Raw genomic sequence first — 22,315 nt, 5'->3', positions numbered from 1 at the left:
AACTACTCGCGATATTTCAGACAATTATAAAAAATGTTCAATGGAACAAAAAAGAAAATACGTCTTAATTTATTCTACGAATGATAAAAAAAGAAAAAAGTTGTTGGGTTAGAGCATTATATACCTATCAAATAAAGTCGTTGCGGCCTAATTTTAGAAAAAATTGATTCTTTCAGAAATGATTCTTTATGATATCTAGGGAACGAAATAAAAAGAATTATGTTCAAATATTTATTACTTTTCTCAAAATATGAGTGTAAAGTGGAGAAGGTGCGGAAAAATGTCACTTTTTTAACTGTTAGAAAGTGTATAAAAAAACATAGAAAAATACTTCAAAATGTAAAAAAAGTTATTGATTCTTGTTTAAAATTACTTGATTAATTAATCCGTATTCAATAAACTAGTAAAAAATTAAAATAATAGATAAAACATGTTTTTAAATTCGTCCTGACAAATAACCTAATTTTTGCAACTTTTATCAATGAATTACAAGAAAGTTAAATTGTTAAATTAAAAAAAACTCACCGAATATAGAGTATTTTCGATTGAGTTTCAGATTTTCTTATCAGTTTTTCTGTTACTAATGAGTAAAGTGATTCAGAAGTGTAAAAGTAGTGTAAAATTTAAGTTTTAAAAGGTAACTTATTTTTTTCCTACTACTTTGGACATTGCAATTGATTATCTTAGTTTAATTAAGTGATAATTTTGACTCAAAAAAAATTGTGGTGGCTGCCATAAAAAGTTGTATTTCACTATGAGTGGACCACTGTTTATAACCATGAGAGGACTGCCTGTTTTTTTATATTTTTAATGTCAGTTTACCATTTTTAAGGAAATAAATTGACAATAAATTGGTTTGAAACTATGTTTTATGTTCTTTATTAATTTTTTTGTGATATTGATGTGATATGTGCCAAAATTATTAAAAGTGGCTTCACTTGTAAACATTGCGACACAATCATGGTCTGAAGCTGCATAAGCATAAATTTTGTTTTAATATATCAGAAATATTAAATAAATTAAAGAAAATAGAATAACTTTTACAATTTTTTAGGAGTGGTCCACTCAAGGTTACACTTTTTTCATTCCTTAAAAATTAGCTATTTTTTTAAAGTCAATTGTTTTTTCCAAATAAAAATAAAACAAAGCTATTATGGTGTAAACACTTACCTATGGATCTAAACTAATGCATGGAATAGAAACCTCCGATTAATTTGCTTTCATAAAGAATTTTTTCGAAAAAAAGCTTAGGCGGTCCACTCAAGGTGACATTACCCTACAAGAAATATTAAGTTGAAAGTACGCGATTTCCGAATTTTTGCAAACTTTGCAACTTAATATCTCCGTTAAAGAAAAATAAAAAAATTTGTCACTTTCACAGCTATTAAATCACACAAAAATTTACACGCACCAAAAGTTTCGTTTTGGTCCCGAATCTAATTTAAAAGATACAAGTGTTAAAAAATTGCACTTTATTTCAGGTTAAAACTGTATATTGTCTTCTAACTGAAGTTGGTTTTTTCTCCTTGGCTATGTTCCGATTACGGTGTTTAAATTTCAGAGTAATAATTTAACCTGTAATAAAATTAAAGATTGTACTTGATTATTTTCATTGTATTCAAAATGCAGTGTTCGATAGGAATATCTTTGCAAGAAATTTGCGAAGACATCACAGAATCTATGGTGCAATCGATAAAAGAAAAGTTTAATGAAGACGAAATATTAATATTGAAATTAAGAACTCATGACAAAATCACAACAATTTGTCAAAAACACGAATTAAAGTATTTTATTAATTATTCTCATTATTTTGGAAAGAAATGTTGCGATCCTTTTAACTCTCACAATTGTGTAGTATGGAAAAATTTGCGAGATATAACATTGCCTTTAGCTACTGATGTGAAATGGATGAAATTGATACCTGGTAAAGAATATAAATTATATTAGGTTAAAATAATTAAGCAATAAATATTATCCAATTAATTAATATTAATTAATATATAAATAAATTAGATTAAAATAATTAACATAATTAATGTAAATTAATAAAGCAATTAAATAATTATAATATTAAATTTAAAAATTAACTATGCAATTGTATAGGTAAACGGCTATGTGCAAGATGTAGAAATAAGATTTATCAGAAAAGAAAAAGATTGTAATGATAATTCAGGTGATCACGATCCAACATATAAGCCTCAAGAAAAAATAGATATAACTGAAACACTATTGTCATTAGGATTAAATCCTCTGAAAATAAGAAAATTGAATAATGATCTAAGAGAAAATGTAGTTCAAAACGCGATTAATCAGTCATCAACGTCAATCCTAACAGACTTGAATAAGTCATTTGGTACTCAAGCAGTAAATTCAACTCCAGAACATTCCTTATGGGCTAAAGAATACAAATTATTGATCGAAGAGCTCAAAAGTAAAATTAAAATTTGCGAAAATACAACATACGAAGTAAATCAAATCAGAAAGTTATTAAAAGAGCAAGGTGTATTACCGAATTTAGAATATAAATATCGAGTTGGTTTAGATGATGCTTTAAAACAAAAGGTTAAGGATTTCTACGAGAACGATGAAAATTCCCGAATGTGTCCAGGAGCAAAAGATTTTATTACTGTAAAGAATGAATCAGGCCAAAAAGAAAAACAACAAAAAAGATTATTGCTTCAAAATATAAAAGAATTATATATACGTTTTAAAGAACTTAATCCGACATTGAAAATAGGAATTTCTAAATTTACAGAACTGCGACCTAAATGGTGTATTTTTGCTGGACCTGCAAACACACATTCGGTTTGTGTGTGTCTAATTCATGAGAACGTTAAATTATCTACAAAGTTCTTGAAACCTAATTATTCTTTAAATGATCTATTGAAAGTAGCTGTTTGCGACATTGAAAGTGAAAACTGTGTGCTTGGAAATTGCAAAAATTGCCCTCGATTTCAAAGAATAAACAGCATCGTAGAATCCTGTATAGATGAAGAGCAATTAGTAAAATATAGGCAGTGGATTACGGTAGATAGACCAAACCTAATTGAAATCAATCAATCTCGAGATAATTACTTTGAAACCTTGATAGGCCAACTGGAATCTTTAAAACAACATCATTTTATTTCAAAAAAACAAGCTTCCTATTTGAATTCGCTAAAAGAAAGTCTTCCTGAAATTAAGTAATTATTCTTGTTGATTTCGCACAGAATTATGCTTTTATCGTTCAGGATGAAATACAAAGTCATCACTGGAAAAACGACCAGGCCACTCTTCACCCATTCGTCATTTACTATCGCGAGAATGGGAAACTGAATTCGAAAAGTTACTGCATTATTTCAGACTGCAAAGATCATTCAACTTCAGCTGTATACACATTTCAAACAAAGGTGATAGACAAACTTAAAAGTCTATTTTCAAATTTGAAATGTTTGCATTACTTCTCAGACGGAGCAGCAAGCCAGTATAAAAATCGAAAAAATTTCATTAATTTAGTTTACCGTTTTCAAGACTTCAGAATTTCGGCGACTTGGAACATCTCATGGGAAAAGTCCATGTGATGGTGTAGGAGGCACAGTAAAGCGTCTAGTCAGGAAAGCTAATCTTCAAGGGATTAACGACAATCCGACCATTTTAAATGTAAATGAGATTTACAATTATTGTGAAAAAAACATCGAAGGGATAGATTTTATACATGTTGATGGAAAACTAGTGCAGAAAATGGATCGGCATCTAAATAGAAGATTTAAATCAGCAAGAACTATTCCAGGCACTCGAAGTAACCATTGTTTCATACCGCTTCAAAATTTCCAATTGCACATGAGAATAATTTCTGATTCTCAGAATTTTGAAAAGGTGCATATAATTGAAGACTAATTGACTGTAAAAAGCATTAAAAATGTTATATTGCTCGTTATTATTTTAAAGTTAATTTAGAATTTAAACTATTGAAATTAACATTAATTTACACTACCGTCCGTGAGTATCAGGACACCCCTTTTTCATGAGTGGAAAAATGCTTAAAACGTAGAAAATAAGAATGACAAAAATTTTTCGTATTTTTTTCCTGAAAGCTAATGAAATTATGAAAAGACTGACACCTGATCGAAGAATTTTCGTTGACTATTCTGTCAGATACAGAAAAAATACTGGATTTTGCATGCTTTTCGTAATTTTTTAATTTCTCAAAAACTAATAAACTTTTTTAGCGTTCTTGGTCTTGTTTCAATCTCTATTCAATGTAGAATCTAAATTAACCCTTTAATGGCCGAGTTTTTTGCCGTTATTATAAACGTATAATGTTTAGTAAATTCGATTATTCTATTATTCAATATGAAAAGACAATTTTTCTTAACATGTTCCACCCCTTAAAACCACCCCTAACGTATATTACTACCCTAAAAAATTGATAATTAATCTAAGTAATAAATTAAATATTTTTTAGCTCCTGTCAGCCTTATAATTATTTATAAATATTCTCTGGTTGTTAAAAAATGCAAAAGAATTATAAATAACCACTTGAACATCACCCTCAAAGTCAAATAATCACCTCTTGACGATATTAATTTTTGTGAATATTTAAAAAAAATCTGTAGATTCTAAATGCATCTAAATTATAAAAAAATGTTTCTAAGTGACACAGATATGGATAATAATGTTAATCACCCCCCCCCCTTGGAACTCACCCCTATTTAATAATTATTCTTACATACTGTCAATAGTTTTGAACAATTAAAAAAGTCATTTTTATTAATTCTATACGTTTCGAAAATACGAAAAATATTTTTATGGTGACTGGGTAATGATAGTAAATATAAACTACCCTTAAAAAATAACCCTAAGGTCAAATAACCACCCTTTCATTATAAAAAGTTTTGTATTAGATTTTTAAAAATTATTAATTCTAATTGATTTTAAATCATAAAATGTTTTTCAGAATTACCCCTATTTAATAACTGTTCATAGATACAATTATAGTTTAATTGGAGAAATTTGTTAATATCTTTGTATATTGGGTAAATGGTTTGATATATTTTTTTATCAATGTTGAACAATTGTGATTCTGAAAACTGGAAAAAGATAATTTATATTAATTTTAACCAATTTACGACATTTTACCTTTTGCAATTTTTATTCCTTTCTCCATTTTTCTTTTATCGTTCCATACTGAAAGGATTCATTGGAAACCCCCGAGTAACAAGTTTCCGGCAAATATGATGAATTTTTAATTTATTGTCCGCCATATTGGATCCGCCATTTTGAATTTTTGAAAACTGACATCATATTCGTAATCAGCGACCCCGAAAACCCCCGAGTAACAAGTTTCCGGCAAATATGATGAATTTTTAATTTATTGTCCGCCATATTGGATCCGCCATTTTGAATTTTTGAAAACTGACATCATATTCGTAATCAGCGACCACGAAAACCCCCGAGTAACAAGTTTCAGGCGAATATGATGAATTTTTAATTTATTGGCCGCCATATTGGATCCGCCATTTTGAATTTTTGAAAACTGACATCAGATTCGTAATCAGCGACCTCGAAAACCCCCGAGTAATAAATTTTAGGCGAATTCAGTAAATTTTTAAATTGTTTTGATTTTTGGGGGTAGTTTTCATTAATTTTCTTTTTACCCCGAGGAAAATTTTTGTTATTAATTTTTTTTACAAAGATTACAATATTTTTAAACATTTGTTACTGCGTAAGCCGAAAAAAAAAATTTTTTCTTAAATTTATACCTTTTTTACAATTTTTGTCATTTTTCACGTTTTTTAAAGGGGTGTATTTCAGAAAGGGTAGTTTTTTGGAAAATGAGAAGCATATGTATTTATTACTCTCGTTCACCCCTTCAAAATGAGACCTTAGCGGATTTGATCCGTTAAGTTTTAAGAAAGTTATGATTTTTTGAAGTAGGTGGTACGTATGTGTACCACTGGGCATTAAAGGGTTAATTAATGGTATTGTGATATAAATTTTTCCAAAAAAATTTGAAACTGTGAAAGTCGGATAAAAAAATTTTGAAAAACAGATTGTCACTTTTTTAACAAAATGGAACAAAAAAACGCGATTTTTTGAGTTTCTTCTTCACTAAAAATCTAAAGTGTACAAAAAAACTTTATTAGCTATTCAAATATATTGTGAACATTCTTCTAAAGATTTCCTTCAAGTTCCATTTACAAATAAAAATTTTTTGACGGAGTTATTTAAACATAAATATTGCTCCATAATTGCCTCGCATTTGGAGCAATTATAGAACAAATTATTATAATTAATTATAAAAGCAAGTATAACAAATTTTCTTTATCCGTATATTAAGAAAACTTTATTTAGTACTGCAGAGTAAAATAATAATAGATAATAATAGTAAACTAAACGCGAATTTAGTTCGAAGAAATTAGTAGATTTATACACTTTTGTGAAATAACCTTTCCACTTTTTCGATGTTTAATAATTATTTTCTCGTTGCCAATGACAATAAAAATAAAAACATCTGAGTAACTTTGTAGGCAATATATTAAACTATTATTTACAACAAGAACCAAATTAAAATAATTTACCACAAAAATTTTACATAAAAAAGAATTACGCGTTCCATATTTACCTCTGATGTTCCATAATTACCCCTGTTGACGGTATCTGACAGAATAGTCAACGAAAATTCTACGATCAGGTGTCAGTCTTTTCATAATTTCATTAGATTTCAGGAAAAAAATACGAAAAATTTTTGTCATTCTTATATTCAACGTTTTAAGCATTTTTCCACTTATGAAAAAAGGAGCGTCCTGATACTCACGGACGGAAGTGTATAATTAAATTTACTGAAACTTGTCTAATTGAGGCTGTCAAACGAACGATTTATAAATTTAAACATTTCACCGATGATCGAAAAACGAAACATTACACGAGTTATATTTATATTTTTTATTTCTATATTAGATGCAAATATTTCATTTATTTTTATGTACATGTTATTTACAAAATCAAAACTGAAACTAATTAGACCCTAATTGAAAAATTCACTTATTGAGGTGTATAATAGTTTTCTTTTAAATGTTTTTAAAGATATAAAATTTAAATTGAAAATTTCTGTACATTTTAACAAAATAACAAAACTTTTTAGGAATTCCCGGATAATAATAATTATCAAGTTTAAATTTAACACGATCAACTACATGAGGATATAAAAGATAATAAATGCAAAAAGTCACTTTTCAAAATTAAAATCTACAAAATAGTGCGTATAAAAAGAAAAAATTTAGAGCTGTGCAAAATTCGAACCGAACCGAGTTTTGTTCGGTTTTGGGGCGCCGAAATGTCGAATGTCGAATATTCGACATTCGAACTGAGCGACTGAAATGTCGAATTTTAGAATTCGACATTTTAGCGTACAAAACCGAACACAACTCGGTACCCTGTTGGAGGGGGCATTGGTTCTGGGTTGGGTACTTTCTAGTACCAACTAGAAAGTCAATTTGACTTCCTTTCTATATTAACACGTGTAAGGAAATTAGGTGCGGCGGGCTTCGCCCGCCTCTGAGTGGTGTCTTTTTGGGGCACCTATAAAAAAGGATTTTTTAAAAAAATGTTGGAGGGGGCATTGGTTCTGGGTTGGGTACCTTCTAGTACCAACTAGAAAGTCAATTTGACTTCCTTTCTATATTAACACGTGTAAGGAAATTAGGTGCGGCGGGCTTCGCCCGTCTCTGAGTGGTGTCTTTTCGGGGCACCTATAAAAAAGGATTTTTTTTTAAAAATGTTGGAGGGGGCATTGGTTCTGGGTTGGGTACCTTCTAGTACCAACTAGAAAGTCAATTTGACTTCCTTTCTATATTAACACGTGTAAGGAAATTAGGTGCGGCGGGCTTCGCCTGCCTCTGAGTGGTGTCTTTTCAGGGCTCCTATAAAAAAGGATTTTTTTTTAAATGTTGGAGGGGGCATTGGTTCTGGGTTGGGTACCTTCTAGTACCAACTAGAAAGTCAATTTGACTTCCTTTTTATATTAACACGTGTAAGGAAATTAGGTGCGGCGGGCTTCGCCCGTCTCTGAGTGGTGTCTTTTCGGGGCACCTATAAAAAAGGATTTTTTTAAAAAATGTTGGAGGGGGCATTGGTTCTGGGTTGGGTACCTTCTAGAACCAACTAGAAAGTCAATTTGACTTCCTTTCTATATTAACACGTGTAAGGAAATTAGGTGCGGCGGGCTTCGCCCGTCTCTGAGTGGTGTCTTTTCGGGGCACCTATAAAAAAGGATTTTTTTAAAAAATGTTGGAGGGGGCATTGGTTCTGGGTTGGGTACCTTCTAGTACCAACTAGAAAGTCAATTTGACTTCCTTTCTATATTAACACGTGTAAGGAATTTGGTGTAAGGAATTTGGTGAAATCAAATTTCGATAAATACCCTGAAAAACTAATGTCAGATTCGTAATCAGCGACCCTAAAAACCCCCGAGTATTCAGTTTCAATCCATTATAATTAATTTTTTATTTTGTTGTCCGCCATATTGTATCCGCCATTTTGAATTTTGGAAAACTAATGTTAGATTCGTAATTAGCGATCCTTAAAACCCCCGAGTAACAAGTTTCAAGCAAATTCGCCGAATTTTGAAAAAATTTTGCCATATTGGATCCGCCATTTTGAATTTCGAAAAACTGATGTCAGATTCGTAATCAGCGACCCCAAAAACCCCCGAGTACTACGTTTCAAGTCAATCTGATCAATTTTTTATTTTGTTGTCCGCCATATTGGATCCGCCATTTTGAATTTTGGAAAACGAATGTCATATTCGTAATCAGCGACCTCGAAAACCCCCGAGTAACCGGTTTCAGGAACATTTAAGAAGTTTTTAATCACCTTTTTTAAGTTGCGCATATATGCGTCATGAATCACTTTTGGCCAGTTTAGTTTTGCGCATATATGCGTCAGCGACAGTCAACGGGTTAAAACGTGTAAATAAATTTGGAGCAATATAAATCTTTGTCTATGCAAGGAATAGATATAAAGTAATAGGAGTAGGCTTGTTCATTTGAAGTTGAATATTAATCATCGAACCGAAGTTCGTCATAATCATTTTCAGTTTGTCTATAGTAGGGAAACTTAATCTATTTTGAATTAGGCATTTTCAAGTTTTCTTGTTATTTGCAGAGATGGATGAAAAATTCAATATTTTCAAATTGAGTAGTATATTACAAAGTCGCGAGCAAACACTTCAGTGGCTTCGTGATATCGAATTAATACCTTCACAAAGATATTGCAAAAGACATAAAAAATTGATGTCTTTAAATGAAAATAAACTTGTATGTGGCCAGTTTATTTGCAAAAGACGAGGTATTAGTGAACACAATGTAACTGTTGCAGAAAATACATGGTTTTCGAATTCTCACATTTCTGTTGCTGGTTGTCAATTTTTAAATTAATAGAATTTTATATAACATTGTATAAGTAAATTTTTATTAAAGTTAAAGGGGAAAAAAATTTCAAGTATATAATATTAAAGGAGAAGGTATATCAAGAAAGAGAGACAACATTTTTTCAAATTATAAAATTCATTTATTTATATATATATATATATATATATATATATAGAAATTCAAACTTATTACAATAGTTGTTCATAATTTTCATAAAATGATTTCAAATTAGTATTAACATCATCCACTTCATCGACACCATTTGAGAAGTTTCTCAGTTCACTCGTTACATTCAAAAACCAATTTCGAAGCTTAAATATATTATTTACTGCACAATTTTCAGTTTGTGTAATATGATGTGTACATGTAGGTGGTAAAAATTCAGTTTTAATATTCTTAAACGTTGGACAGTCAATTTCTTCCAAATTGTATACATTCATTACATACTTTTCTAACCACTGTTTTTTTCACAACCTTTAACATAGATAGTTTTTGCTCCTCGTAATGCATCTTGTAAAATGGTTCGCACTTCATCGTAACATACATCTCCAGCCATCCAAGGGATTGAATGATAGTTGTTTGTTAACCACAGGTTTTCACTTTTATAACGTCCAGGTAGAGAATTCCAACCACAAGGTGGTTCAAAGAGGTAAACTCTTGGTTGAGCATCTGCCTCTAGAGGAACTACAGCCAACTCTTTGAAAATAAACTCATTGCAGGGTTTTTTAAAACCTTGAACGTCTACTATGAACTCCATTTTTGAATAGAAATGTGTTTCTACTTCAGGGATGTGTCTTATATACCTCTCCACTTCACCCCCCACCACTTTGTTTCCCACTCCACTTTTTATAACTTTTTAGTAATCCCACTGATTGGTTTATACTGAACTATACGATCATGTATAACGAGACAATATGCAGTTGTATTATCAGGTATATTTTCTCTAGCTTCAAATTCTAAACGTACATCGACTGCAGACTGCTTCAAAAACTCATTTTGTTTTGAACAATCAATAACAATTAAAGGTGCATTTGATTTAAAAATATCAATCGCTAAAGTAGGTTCAGCATCTTTTCCATAATAAGAAGATTGAAAATTAGCATACATTTCATATAATATAGAATACTGATTTTGATCAAAATTTATATTTAAATTTCCATAAGGGTAAGATTGTGAGTTCAAAAAGAGTTTTACATTTCTAATATTACAATGATCAAAGTAACAGAATGTTTCTTTGAGTTGATTCTTTCTTCCAGTTTGAAATCCAACAATTACATAACGTGGTTTCTCTAAGTAAGATGAAGATTTAAGTTGCCACATAACTCTTGTACTAGCTGGAAGTAAGGGATACTCATACATTTTCCACGATCGAAAACTCATAGAAATTAATGGATCCTTTTCAATAAATTTTAATAATTTTATTTTATTGCTATCAGATGGTAAAATATATGGTAGTAACCATTCAATTTTATTAATTGTAATTTTAAATTCTTCATTATTGTCAAGATTTCATGTTTGAATAACAGCATTTAAATCACTTCGCGATCTTATCAAAATGAGTTCATGTTTAGTATTCATAACAATTTTCTTATAATCTTCAGCAAAACCGAAAAGCATACTTAGTTGTATTGTCACGTTAAAATAACCTTTTTCTAAAGTCATTTTTAAATCCAAAGCAGAATATTCAAAAACACCAGCATTTCCAGCACGGATAAGTGGAGAAGGTGATAATAAAACCAAATTTTTCATGATTGAAGTATGACCGACATATTTGCATCGATCAATCTCAATTCCATTTAATTCATAACGAATTTCATTAAATAAATAAGCTACAGCATTGTTGATTAGTCTAAGATTATGTGTTAAAGTTACTCCATCATTCTTCGTCAATCGTCCAAATATATTTAAGGAACTACTACTCGGTAAAATAGTTAAATCTTGATTTTGAACTACAATTCGAATCTCAACACTATTCTTAAAAGATGACGTTGCATATGGTTGATGACTATGAAACTCATAATTTGCTATGGATTCATCAAATGTCACTGGAACTGGAATGTTGAGAATTTCCTCCATCTTTCTTTTTATAACAACGACACAAAATAAATAGATAGAATTTTTCAACTCCCTTCTTCTTCTTTCTTTTCTTTACTTTTGATGTCTGATTTTCAAACCAAGTTGCTTCAGAAATAGTGGATTCTGAGGTGTTAACACCTTGTGAGTTATATTCACACTGATCTTCTTTGCACATGTTGATTGATTTTTATAGCTACCACCAAATTTTCTTTTTTTATGATTGTAAATAATTCCCATTACACTGATTTTACATGTAAACGAATTGTTATTGTCTCTCCTCTAAAATTAGCTATATCACCATTCTGATCCACTAATCAAAGTTGAATATTATGTATTGCCTTCACGGTGACTGGAAGGTAAATGACGTTTGCTGGAATCTCTATAATCTTATATCCTGGAGGAACACTTGGAAAAAATTTATGTATAGTATGTACTTTTTAACCATTTATATAAGCTCCTGTTGTAATATTACATTCAACGCGTATAGCATTTTCTTTCATTATTTGTATAAGATTTGTAGACGAATGATATGTATCTGCATGTAGTTTTATTGGAGCAAATCCTAATAATTTACCAATTGAGTCTTCAGGTTCGAAATCAATTTCCATATTTGATTTAAGACGTAAACCTAATGTAGTATGATTAACTTCTACATCTAAATAATCTTCAGGTGTTACTTGACGCTTTATAAAAGCTATAATATCCTTAAGTTCATAACTGCCTGTTGGTATATATGGGGCAAAATTTCTCAAGTGTACCAATGTCAAAATTGCAAGTTGTTGTATCGGGCTAATATTTTCACAGTATTTAGTACACGGAGAGAAGAAAGTAGTCAATCTTACTCAGCCCTGAGTCATAGTTACTAAACAATATGGTGACTTTTTCGTTCAACAAAACAAAAAGTAAACTTCACTAAACGGCCGTTTAGTTATTAAGACTACTAACTTCATTAGTATCGTCTACGATATAAATTGTCATATCTGCGATTCTGTTTACAATTTACCAAAATAAAATTTAACCTCTTTTATAATAATTAATATAATAGTTAACACTTTATAAATAATTAATTATTTAGAAATAATTATTATTAATTAATTATTTTTCCAAAAATTTATTATATATGGGGAACGAGAAGAAAATCAAGTTATATTTTACAAAAATACACTGACGGTGATATAAGGTAACAATAATAAATCAATTTAAAAATTATAATTTCTGTAATTGTTTAGTTAAATAGAGTAAATTATAAGAGCTATATTTCTTTACAAAATATATTTGTCGCATATTTAAATAAACAGCTAAACTTTTTTATAATTATTATGATAACAATAACCTAATATTTGTTGTAATAACAAGCATAAATAATAAGTATAACACTGCAAATAAAGTTTTGAAAAATAATATTTTTTCTCGATTTCGTTTAATTTTTAATAGATAGCTTTTTAATTAATTTTAATATTTTTTTTAAAGTTCAAATAATAATATGATTAAAAATGTAAACAGAATTAGTTTTGTCTGCTTTACTAAGCAGACATTCATCCTTACTACTATGTTTAGTTTGATCGACAAAAAAAAATTGAACGCTGTTTTGTAACCTTTACTTAATATTTATTTGTCACAACTCAAATTTTCTTACTAAATGCGTAATAGTACAACTCACTATAACTCTACTCTCCGTGTACTATGTATGAGTACTTCAACCACCAAGTATTATGAAATTTTATAACAAATTGTAGAGGGGGGAGGGGGTTGAAGATTTTGGATAAGTATGAACAGTGAGTTTTCTAAAAAATCGTAGCTTCTATATAATAAAGCAAAAAAAATTTTGACCTATATGTTTTTGGTAGGTTTTTTCACGCTCTTTCAAATGGTGAAAATTTTTTTTTTAATTTTCAAAATTTAACCCTTTTTTTTTTAATTAAAAATTTTTTTGGTTTTTTTTCAAGAAGGACCCTTTTTTTTCTTTTTTTTTGTACCAAAAGAAAGCTTAAGATGTGTACTTTCAATAACTAAAACGAAAAAAATGACGTTTTTTTTTGTTTTCGAATTATTAATCAATTAATTAATAAAAATTAATAAAAATTGAAATATTTTACAACAGAATAAAGTTAACGCAATTCTGAAGTTACTACTGTAAAGCACTACAAAATCCGCATCCAACGAGTCCAATATGAAATATTTTGGATAAATTGACGTTTTATAAATAAATATTTATAAAAATTAATTAACAAATGAATATCATTTATAAAAATAAAGATAAAGTGTTAGTTTTTTTTTACACAAATGTTTATACAATTCTACTTTTTAAAAAATGTATTCCAGTTATTTGCAACAATTGTTTAAATAAAATATTCATCACCTTATGCGTGTGTTGCGCTGCATAACTATCTTCCCGGCTTAATATTATTTCACATTTTTTATAGAATATTTTTTTATTTTTTACATTTTTGATGTAAGAAAAGATTATTTCTTTTTTATATCAATAATTTTTTATTATTTTAATATTATTTATTATTATTAAATTATTTTGTAATTAATTTATTAGGAATTACGTAAAAATTTCTTGTTGATATTAAAATAATAAAAAATTATTAATGTAAAAAAGAAACCATCTTTTCTTACATTAAAAATGTAAAAAATAAAAAAATATTCTATAAAAAATGTGAAATAATATTCAGCCGGGAAGATAGTTATGCAGCGCAACACACGCATAAGGTGATGAATATTTTATTTAAACAATTGTTGCAAATAACTAGAATACATTTTTTAAAAAGTAGAATTGTATAAACATTTGTGTAAAAAAAAACTAACACTTTATCTTTATTTTTATAAATGATATTCATTTGTTAATTAATTTTTATAAATATTTATTTATAAAACGTCAATTTATCCAAAATATTTCATATTGAACTCGTTGGATGCGGATTTTGTAGTGCTTTACAGTAGTAACTTCAGAATTGCGTTAACTTTATTCTGTTGTAAAATATTTCAATTTTTATTAATTTTTATTAATTAATTGATTAATAATTCGAAAACAAAAAAAACGTCATTTTTTTCGTTTTAGTTATTGAAAGTACACATCTTAAGCTTTCTTTTGGTACAAAAAAAAAGAAAAAAAAGGGTCCTTCTTGAAAAAAAACCAAAAAAATTTTTAATTAAAAAAAAAAGGGTTAAATTTTGAAAATTAAAAAAAAAATTTTCACCATTTGAAAGAGCGTGAAAAAACCTACCAAAAACATATAGGTCAAAATTTTTTTTGCTTTATTATATAGAAGCTACGATTTTTTAGAAGACTTACTGTTCATACTTATCCAAAATCTTCAACCCCCTCCCCCCTCTACAATTTGTTATAAAATTTTATAATACTTGGTGGTTGAAGAACTCATACATAGTACTAAATACTGTGAAAATATTAGCCTGATACAACAACTTGCAATTTTGACATTGGTACACTTGAGAAATTTTGCCCCATATATATATAGGATCAAAAAAATTTGTATAAAACTTATTGCATCCTTTATCAATGTTTGGAATAGTGTTATATGTAAGTAGATCAACAAGACGAAGTACATAATTTTTATTAGATGTGAGTTCAATTGGTGGGAAGAATGAAGCTTCCAGAACTGAAGAGTTCCCACTTAACGTAAAAGTAAATGAATCATTCATGTTAGATATCTACTTTCATACTGAAGTATACAAATGTTTACACAGTCTTATATAGACTGAAACTGTTCTTCACATTAAGTTGATTACATAGAAATTTAAGACATAAGTGACCGCATATATACGTATAAAAATCTTGATATCTTTTATAATTATATTTTATACAGCTACCAACACCTAGGTAAACAATGAGATCCAATGGTGGTGAAAGATTACCAAAGCTGTCAAAGTATTCAGTTTCATTGTTCACCTTTTTATATGCAACCCAATGAGTTCCAGGACCTTCTTTATTATCAAGATTTATTATTGCTGATTCATATTGAAACGGTCCTCCTATGGGTAATTCATTTCTCATAAAGACTCCTCTAAAATATGGTATTTTTAAACTTTTAGAATATTTTAGAAGATCATAATCACTTAGTGCACGGTGAGGTAGCTTCAATATTAGTTTTTTGACATTTTTTTATTATTATTTAATCCTTTGCCTTTGTAAGGTTGCATATAACGGCCAAGTCCTCGTTGATATGGTTTTATGTATAAACCTTTTCCAAAAGCAATGGATTCCATGGTATGATTATGTCGTTGAGCTTCTGAAAGTTCTTTCTTAGCAACATTAGCTTCATTTACAGCTTTCACTATACCGCCAATTCCACCACTAAGCGCCCCTAAAGCACTCAGTCCAGCAAAAATTACTACAAGAGGTAAAATACCTCCTACTTTTGAGGGTATAGGAAGAATTCGAGGTGATATAATCTTAGATTTACCGCCATACTGTTTTATAGCCTTTCTTGCACCAATTATAGCAGTTCTAGTTGTATCTAAAGAGTTTTTATTAGATTTCATATACTTTTTAGCAGCGTTAACAATCTTCTTTAAAGTAACATGTTTTTTAGAAACAACCTTCTTTCTCTTCTTCTTTGATTTCTTTGTCTTAATTTTTTTATATTTATTATTAACTTTTATCCCCATCCTTAATTTAGACTTGGCTTTCATTATATTAGTTACAGCTAATGCAACTGCTTTTTCACTTAATTTAGCGTCTTTAGAAACAACTCGTTCCCACGCTTTCTCAGCAAGTATTTTATCTGCAGAATTTCTTATAGCCACGTCTTTATCTTTTGAATAAGCTATATCATGATCTTTACAAGCTGCATCTAAAGGGTTTATACCAGAATCACCACGTGCAAGACGTTTTGCCAACTTCGTACCAGGTCCACAATATTGATAACCCGGGAAATGAAACTCGAATGGCAATTTATTGATTATAGTATTGAGAAAACCTTGACCACGACAAGAAATTTTTTTATTTTTTCTTTTTCACTTTATCATGAGTAATCATTCCTCACTCTACTATGGTTCACAACCGACTGATTGGAGACAGCTATATAAACACTATATTTATACCTATACCTTCAGTCGATTTCAAGATGCGGTTTAATGTACAAGATGTTCAGCTCCCAATAGTGAATGTTGATAACCTTCTTCCAAACAAGGATGATGGTGTAAAACGTCATGGATGTCTATTTTCAAACAGCATTCGTGCAGCTTTTTGTGGACCATCAAATTGTGGAAAGACAAATGCTCTTTTGTCTTTAATAATACATCCGAATGGTTTAAGCTTTGAAAATATATATTTATATTCAAAGTCTTTACAACAACCAAAATATCAATTTTTAGAAAAAGTTCTCAGTAAAGTTGATGATATTGAATACTTTCCATTTAGAGAACATGAAGAAGTGGTTTCACCTAAAGACGCTAAACCAAATTCAGTATTTATTTTTGATGATATTGCTTGCGAGAAGCAAGACAATGTAAGAGCATTTTTTTGCATGGGTAGGCATGTCAACGTTGACAGTTTCTATCTATGTCAGACATATGCCCACATTCCCAAACATCTTGTTAGAGATAATAATTATTAACTTACTAGTACTTTTTAAACAAGATGAGAGAAACCTTAAGCATGTTTATAATGATCATGTAAATACAAATATGACTTACAATCAATTTCATGATTTATGCTCAACATGTTGGAATTCTGATAGATATGGGTTTGTTGTTATAGACACAGACTGAAATTTAAATGAAGGAAGATATAGAAAAGGTTTCGATTGCTTTATTCAGTTATAAGTATCTATTGGTTTACAACTTTCATTAGTATAATTTTAGACATCAATATATAAACATGTTTCGGAAAGAACGAGAAACGCTTCATGAAATAGCAAAAGCAAGTGATGCTATACGCAAGAAACATCGTATACTAATTATGAGTATTATTGAAGAATTAATTGAAATTAAAATTATATATTAAGTGTGTGTATATAAACTTTGAATCAGTATTGTGTTGTGTATTGATGTATTCATATATACCTTAAAATGGATGACAAAAAGTTAACAGTTGTCACAGAATTACATAGACAAGCTAGAAGAAATTATCCACGTCGTAAAGTACAAATGCGTGGTGTGGATGAAACATGGCAAGCAGATTTGGTTCAAATGATACCATATTCGAAAGTTCGAATAAGCAAGAATAAACATATTTCTGAAAAAGGATATACACCAAACTGGACAACTGAAATATTTACCATCTCTCAAGTTAAATCAACAAAACCAGTAACATATAAGTTGAAAGATTATCAGGATCAACCCATCGAAGGTGGTTTCTACGAAGAAGAAATTTCTAAAGTGAAATATTCAGATATATATCTCATAGAAAAAGTTCTCAAGAATCGTCGTGATGAAGTCTTTGTAAAATGGTTAGGTTTTGATAATTCACATAATAGTTGGATAAAAGAATCAGACATGTAATAGTTTATTAACTCTTTTATTAACTTTTTAAAAAGTTGAAGTCAACTATTTGGAAAGTTAAAGTTAATTTGACTAGTATCATTGTTTTCTTATAATACAAAGACTATATTTTTACTATACTTTTTGTATTAAGAAAATATTGATATCAGTCAAATTGAAGTTAACTATTTGAAAAGTTTAAGTCAATTTTTTGAAAAGTTGACGTCAACTATTTGAAAAGTTGAAGTCAACTATTTGAAAAGTTGAAGACAACTATTTGAAAAGTTGAATTTAACTATTTGAAAAGTTAAAGTTAATTTAACTAGTATCATTGTTTTCTTATAATACAAAGACTATATTTTTACTATACTTTTTGTATTAAGAAAATATTGATACCAGTCAAATTGAAGTCAACTATTTGAAAAGTTGAAGTCAACTATTTGAAAAGTTGAAGTCAACTATTTGAAATGTTGAAGTTAACTTTTTCTTACTTTAATATTTTTTTATATTGGAAAGAATGTATACTTACAACGGACAATGACTTTGCAGGTTACAACTTGATTTTGAAGGGTGTCAAATACATGGTTCAAAAATTTCGAAACAAGTTTCAACTTGTCTTTTTCCAAGATGACAATAGTATTGTTTGAAAATCTTAAAGCATGTTTCAACCTGAATCTTGAATAGAATATAGATATGGTATAAAAAACCTTTAGACAGGTTTTAACCTGACTGTAGATGAAAATAAAGACATTTTTAAGAAACCTTCAAACAGGTTTTAACTTGATTTAAAGATAGAAAAAAGTTAGAAATGGTTTAAGAATTTATTTTTACTTGTGTGAGTTATAAAATTAGTATTACTGTTTTAAATTTAATTTACTATTAAGTTAATATAATATTGAATAATATGTAAGATAATTGTATAAGGTTTTATGAAATAAAGTAGACATAAAATTGGCAACAAATTTTTTTGGTTTATTAATAATCTTCATATTTCACCCATCCAATCTTTTACAATATATATAATACTATAATATAAATAATTATAACATCTAATATATAAATACGTTGAATATATGAAACAATAATTTAAAATTCGAATTGTAGTTAACAAATAATTAACACATAATCTTAGACTAATCAACAATGCTGTAGCTTATTCATTTGATGAAATTCGTTATGAATTAAATGGAATTGAGATTGATCGATGCAAATATGTCGGTCATACTTCAACCATGAAAAATTTGGTTTTATTATCACCTTCTCAACTTATCCGTGCTGGAAATGCAGGTGTTTTTGAATATTCTGCTTTGGATTTAAAAATGACTTTAAAAAATTGTTATTTTAACGTGACAATACCACTAAGTATGCTTTTCGGTTTTGCTGAAGATTATAAGAAAATTGTTATGAATGCTAAACATGAACTCATTTTGATAAGATCGCGAAGTGATTTAGATGCTGTTATTTAAACAGGAAATCTTGACAATAATAAAGAATTTAAAATTACAATTAATAAAATTGAATGGTTAGTACCATATATTTTACCATCTGATAGCAATAAAATAAAATTATTAAAATTTATTGAAAAGGATCCATTAATTTCTATGAGTTTTCGATCGTGGAAAATGTATGAGTATCCCTTACTTCCAGCTAGTACAAGAGTTATGTGGCAACTTAAATCTTCATCTTACTTAGAGAAACCACGTTATGTAATTGTTGGATTTCAAACTGGAAGAAAGAATCAACTCAAAGAAACATTCTGTTACTTTGATCATTGTAATATTAGAAATGTAAAACTCTTTTTGAACTCACAATCTTACCCTTATGGAAATTTAAATATAAATTTTGATCAAAATCAGTATTCTATATTATATGAAATGTATGCTAATTTTCAATCTTCTTATTATGGAAAAGATGCTGAACCTACTTTAGCGATTGATATTTTTAAATCAAATGCACCTTTAATTGTTATTGATTGTTCAAAACAAAATGAGTTTTTGAAGCAGTCTGCAGTCGATGTACGTTTAGAATTTGAAGCCAGAGAAAATATACCTGATAATACAACTGCATATTGTCTCGTTATACATGATCGTATAGTTCAGTATAAACCAATCAGTGGGATTATTAAAAAGTTATAAGGAGTGGAGAGGGAAACAAAGTGGTGGGGGGTGAAGTAAAGAGGTATATAAGACACATCCCTGAAGTAGAAACACATTTCTATTCAAAAAATGGAGTTCATAGTAGACGTTCAAGGTTTTAAAAAACCCTGCAATGAGTTTATTTTTAAAGAATTGGCTATAGTTCCTCTAGAGGCAGATGCTCAACTTTGTCGCTAATGCGACTTTCTTCTTCTCTTTGCGGTTTTCCTGCGTCCATAGTTAAAAAAAATTATTAAAACTATTTCATAGTCTAAGCGTAATTTACAGCACAACAATAATTAAAAAAAAAACAAAATTTTTTTTAAAAAGTTTAAAAAGTCAAACGACAAAATCGCAAACGGACATAAAAAAGAAAAGAAACAAAAGTAAACACGTATATAATGTTGAAAAGACAAAACTGTACAAAGATGAATAAAAAACACAAAACAATTAAAAAATGTATAAGGACAAATAAATCACAAAATAAATTAATAAAAAACAAACAAAACAAATTAAAAGCTGTTTAAATTACGCTTTTTGGCGACCGTCGAGATCCTTCCTCGACATAACCGAGATTATAAAGTTCTCGACATGCCGCCAATTTTCTTCTGACTGGGTCATCAGCGATACCATGTTCTCCGGTGTAACTTGTCTGTTTACACCTTCGAACATGGCCCGCCTCTCCAAGTCCCATTTCTTGCATGAGAAGAGGGTGTGCTCCGCGTTGTCCTCAGGGAACTGGCAATATGCACACACCTCGTCCTCGCGTAATTTAAAGGGACACAGGTACGAGTTAAAACACCCGTGACCTGTAAGCGCCTGAGTCAGATAATAGGAAACCTGACCATGTTTCCTATTTATCCAGGTGGCGAGTGCTGGGATAAGGCGATAAGTCCATCGACCTTTTTCCTCACCATCCCATCTTTCTTGCCATCTTTCTATGAGCCTGTGCCTCGCTTCTTTGCGGATCAGGCCCTTGCTTGGTCTTAATTCCTCATCCAAGGAACTGCTTTCTTTAGAAAAGAGAAACATTTCTTCCCTTTCCCTCGCCAAAAGATCTAATGGCGGGACACTTGCAAGGACCTGTACAGCACTCGTAGATACCGTCTTATATGCAAAGATGATACACGTTGTTATCGATCTCTGCGCCGACAGTACCTTTTCACAGATAGTCACACATCTTTTACTTCTCAGGGATGGGGCCCACGCTGGTGCTGCATAGAGCATTTTAGCGTGGGCGACACTCGCCACCAGTCTCCGTTTTTGTTCACGGGGTCCGCCTACGTTCGGCATTAACCGTAAAAGATTAGCCGCACACTCGATCGCCTTATTTGACGCCGTAGCCATGTGGTGGTGGAAGTTTAACCTTCCATCCAACTCCACACCAAGATATTTAATTTGCTTACTCCACTTGACCTCGAATCCGTCTATCACGATTCGAGGGAGCTCATAACCACGTCTGTCTGTGACCAGCAGTGCCTCGGTCTTTTCCAGGGCCATTTCAAGACCTCTGGTATCTAGCCAGCTTTTTGCTAATCGCAGACATTCAATGGACAATGGACCCACCTTTGAGCCTTGAGGAGCCCCACGCTGCATCTCTTCCCTGAGAGTGAAGGTGTCTTCCTCATATATAACCCACCTGTCGCTAAGATAATTATCCATTATCCGCAACAAGTAGGGCGGCATGTTTTTCTTTTTCATCGACTCGATAAGATCTTTCCATCTTGCGGAATTAAACGCATTGCGCAGTCAATTGCTACCAACGCGCAGAAGCTCTTCTTTTTTCCAGGTCCCAATTTGTTTTTTCCTGCTTTGGCTATGTCCACAACTGCCTGGATAGCATCAACTGTGGATTTGCCTTTACGGAAACCAAATTGGTGATCCGATAGACTATTCTCTCCGGTCAAGTGGCTTTGCATTCTCTGCAGAATTATATCCTCTAGAAGTTTACCCATCGTATCTAGCAGGCATATAGGCCTGTATGATAAAACCTTATCTAGAGGTTTTTCACCTTTTCTCAGGAGGACTAACCTCAGTCGCTTACAGTCGCGGAAGAACTCTCCTTTCTCAAGGCAAAGATCAAAGCATCGAAGCAGAATCTGGGGTGAAGTGTCGATAACCAACTTTAGGATCTCGTTACTAATCCCATCGATTCCAGGCGCCTTGCCTGTTTTCAATCTTTTGCCTGTTTTTGTAGTTCACTAAGTGTGAAGAGTTCTTCCTCTTTGACTTTGCAAAAACTCCAGT

At 30.2% G+C, this 22,315-nt stretch overlaps 2 protein-coding genes across 7 annotated transcripts in view; both read left to right on the top strand.

Annotated features, from left to right (window-relative positions):
• Nucleotides 1–22,315, top strand: part of LOC122507649 (glucose dehydrogenase [FAD, quinone]-like) — a 404,897-nt gene that overhangs the window by 153,773 nt on the left and 228,809 nt on the right. For 2 of the 6 annotated variants that reach the window (XM_043620474.1, XM_043620468.1), the window contains exon 1: nt 9,329–9,396. The exons of 2 other annotated variants lie outside the window; for them this stretch is intronic. In XM_043620474.1, the coding sequence (XP_043476409.1) occupies nt 9,365–9,396 (32 nt within the window). In that variant the 5' untranslated portion in view covers nt 9,329–9,364. Of the gene's footprint in view, nt 1–9,222; nt 9,503–22,315 lie in introns of those variants that run through there. 2 more of the 6 variants (XM_043620469.1, XM_043620471.1) reach the window with 2 other exon arrangements.
• LOC122507653 lies at nt 17,168–18,758 on the top strand. The gene is made up of 2 exons (XM_043620478.1): nt 17,168–17,902; nt 18,483–18,758. The coding sequence occupies exons 1-2, from the start codon at nt 17,523–17,525 to the stop codon at nt 18,562–18,564; spliced, it is 462 nt and encodes a 153-aa protein (XP_043476413.1). The 5' UTR covers nt 17,168–17,522; the 3' UTR covers nt 18,565–18,758.

This window comes from Leptopilina heterotoma, unplaced genomic scaffold (assembly GCF_015476425.1).
Source record: "Leptopilina heterotoma isolate Lh14 unplaced genomic scaffold, ASM1547642v1 Lhet_50, whole genome shotgun sequence".
Classification (NCBI taxonomy): Eukaryota; Metazoa; Arthropoda; class Insecta; order Hymenoptera; family Figitidae; genus Leptopilina; species Leptopilina heterotoma.
The sequence above is the reverse complement of the archived record's forward strand: the minus strand, read 5'-3'. Positions and strand labels throughout refer to the sequence as shown.

What these genes read in the sequence shown, in the direction of transcription:
- LOC122507653 (XM_043620478.1), top strand. Translation starts at nt 17,523, where the DNA reads ATGGATGACAAAAAGTTAACAGTTGTCACAGAATTACATAGACAAGCT. An exon ending in GATGAAGTCTTTGTAAAATG is followed by an intron (nt 17,903 to 18,482) that starts GTTAGGTTTTGA and finishes ATGACTTTGCAG; the next exon opens with GTTACAACTTGATTTTGAAG.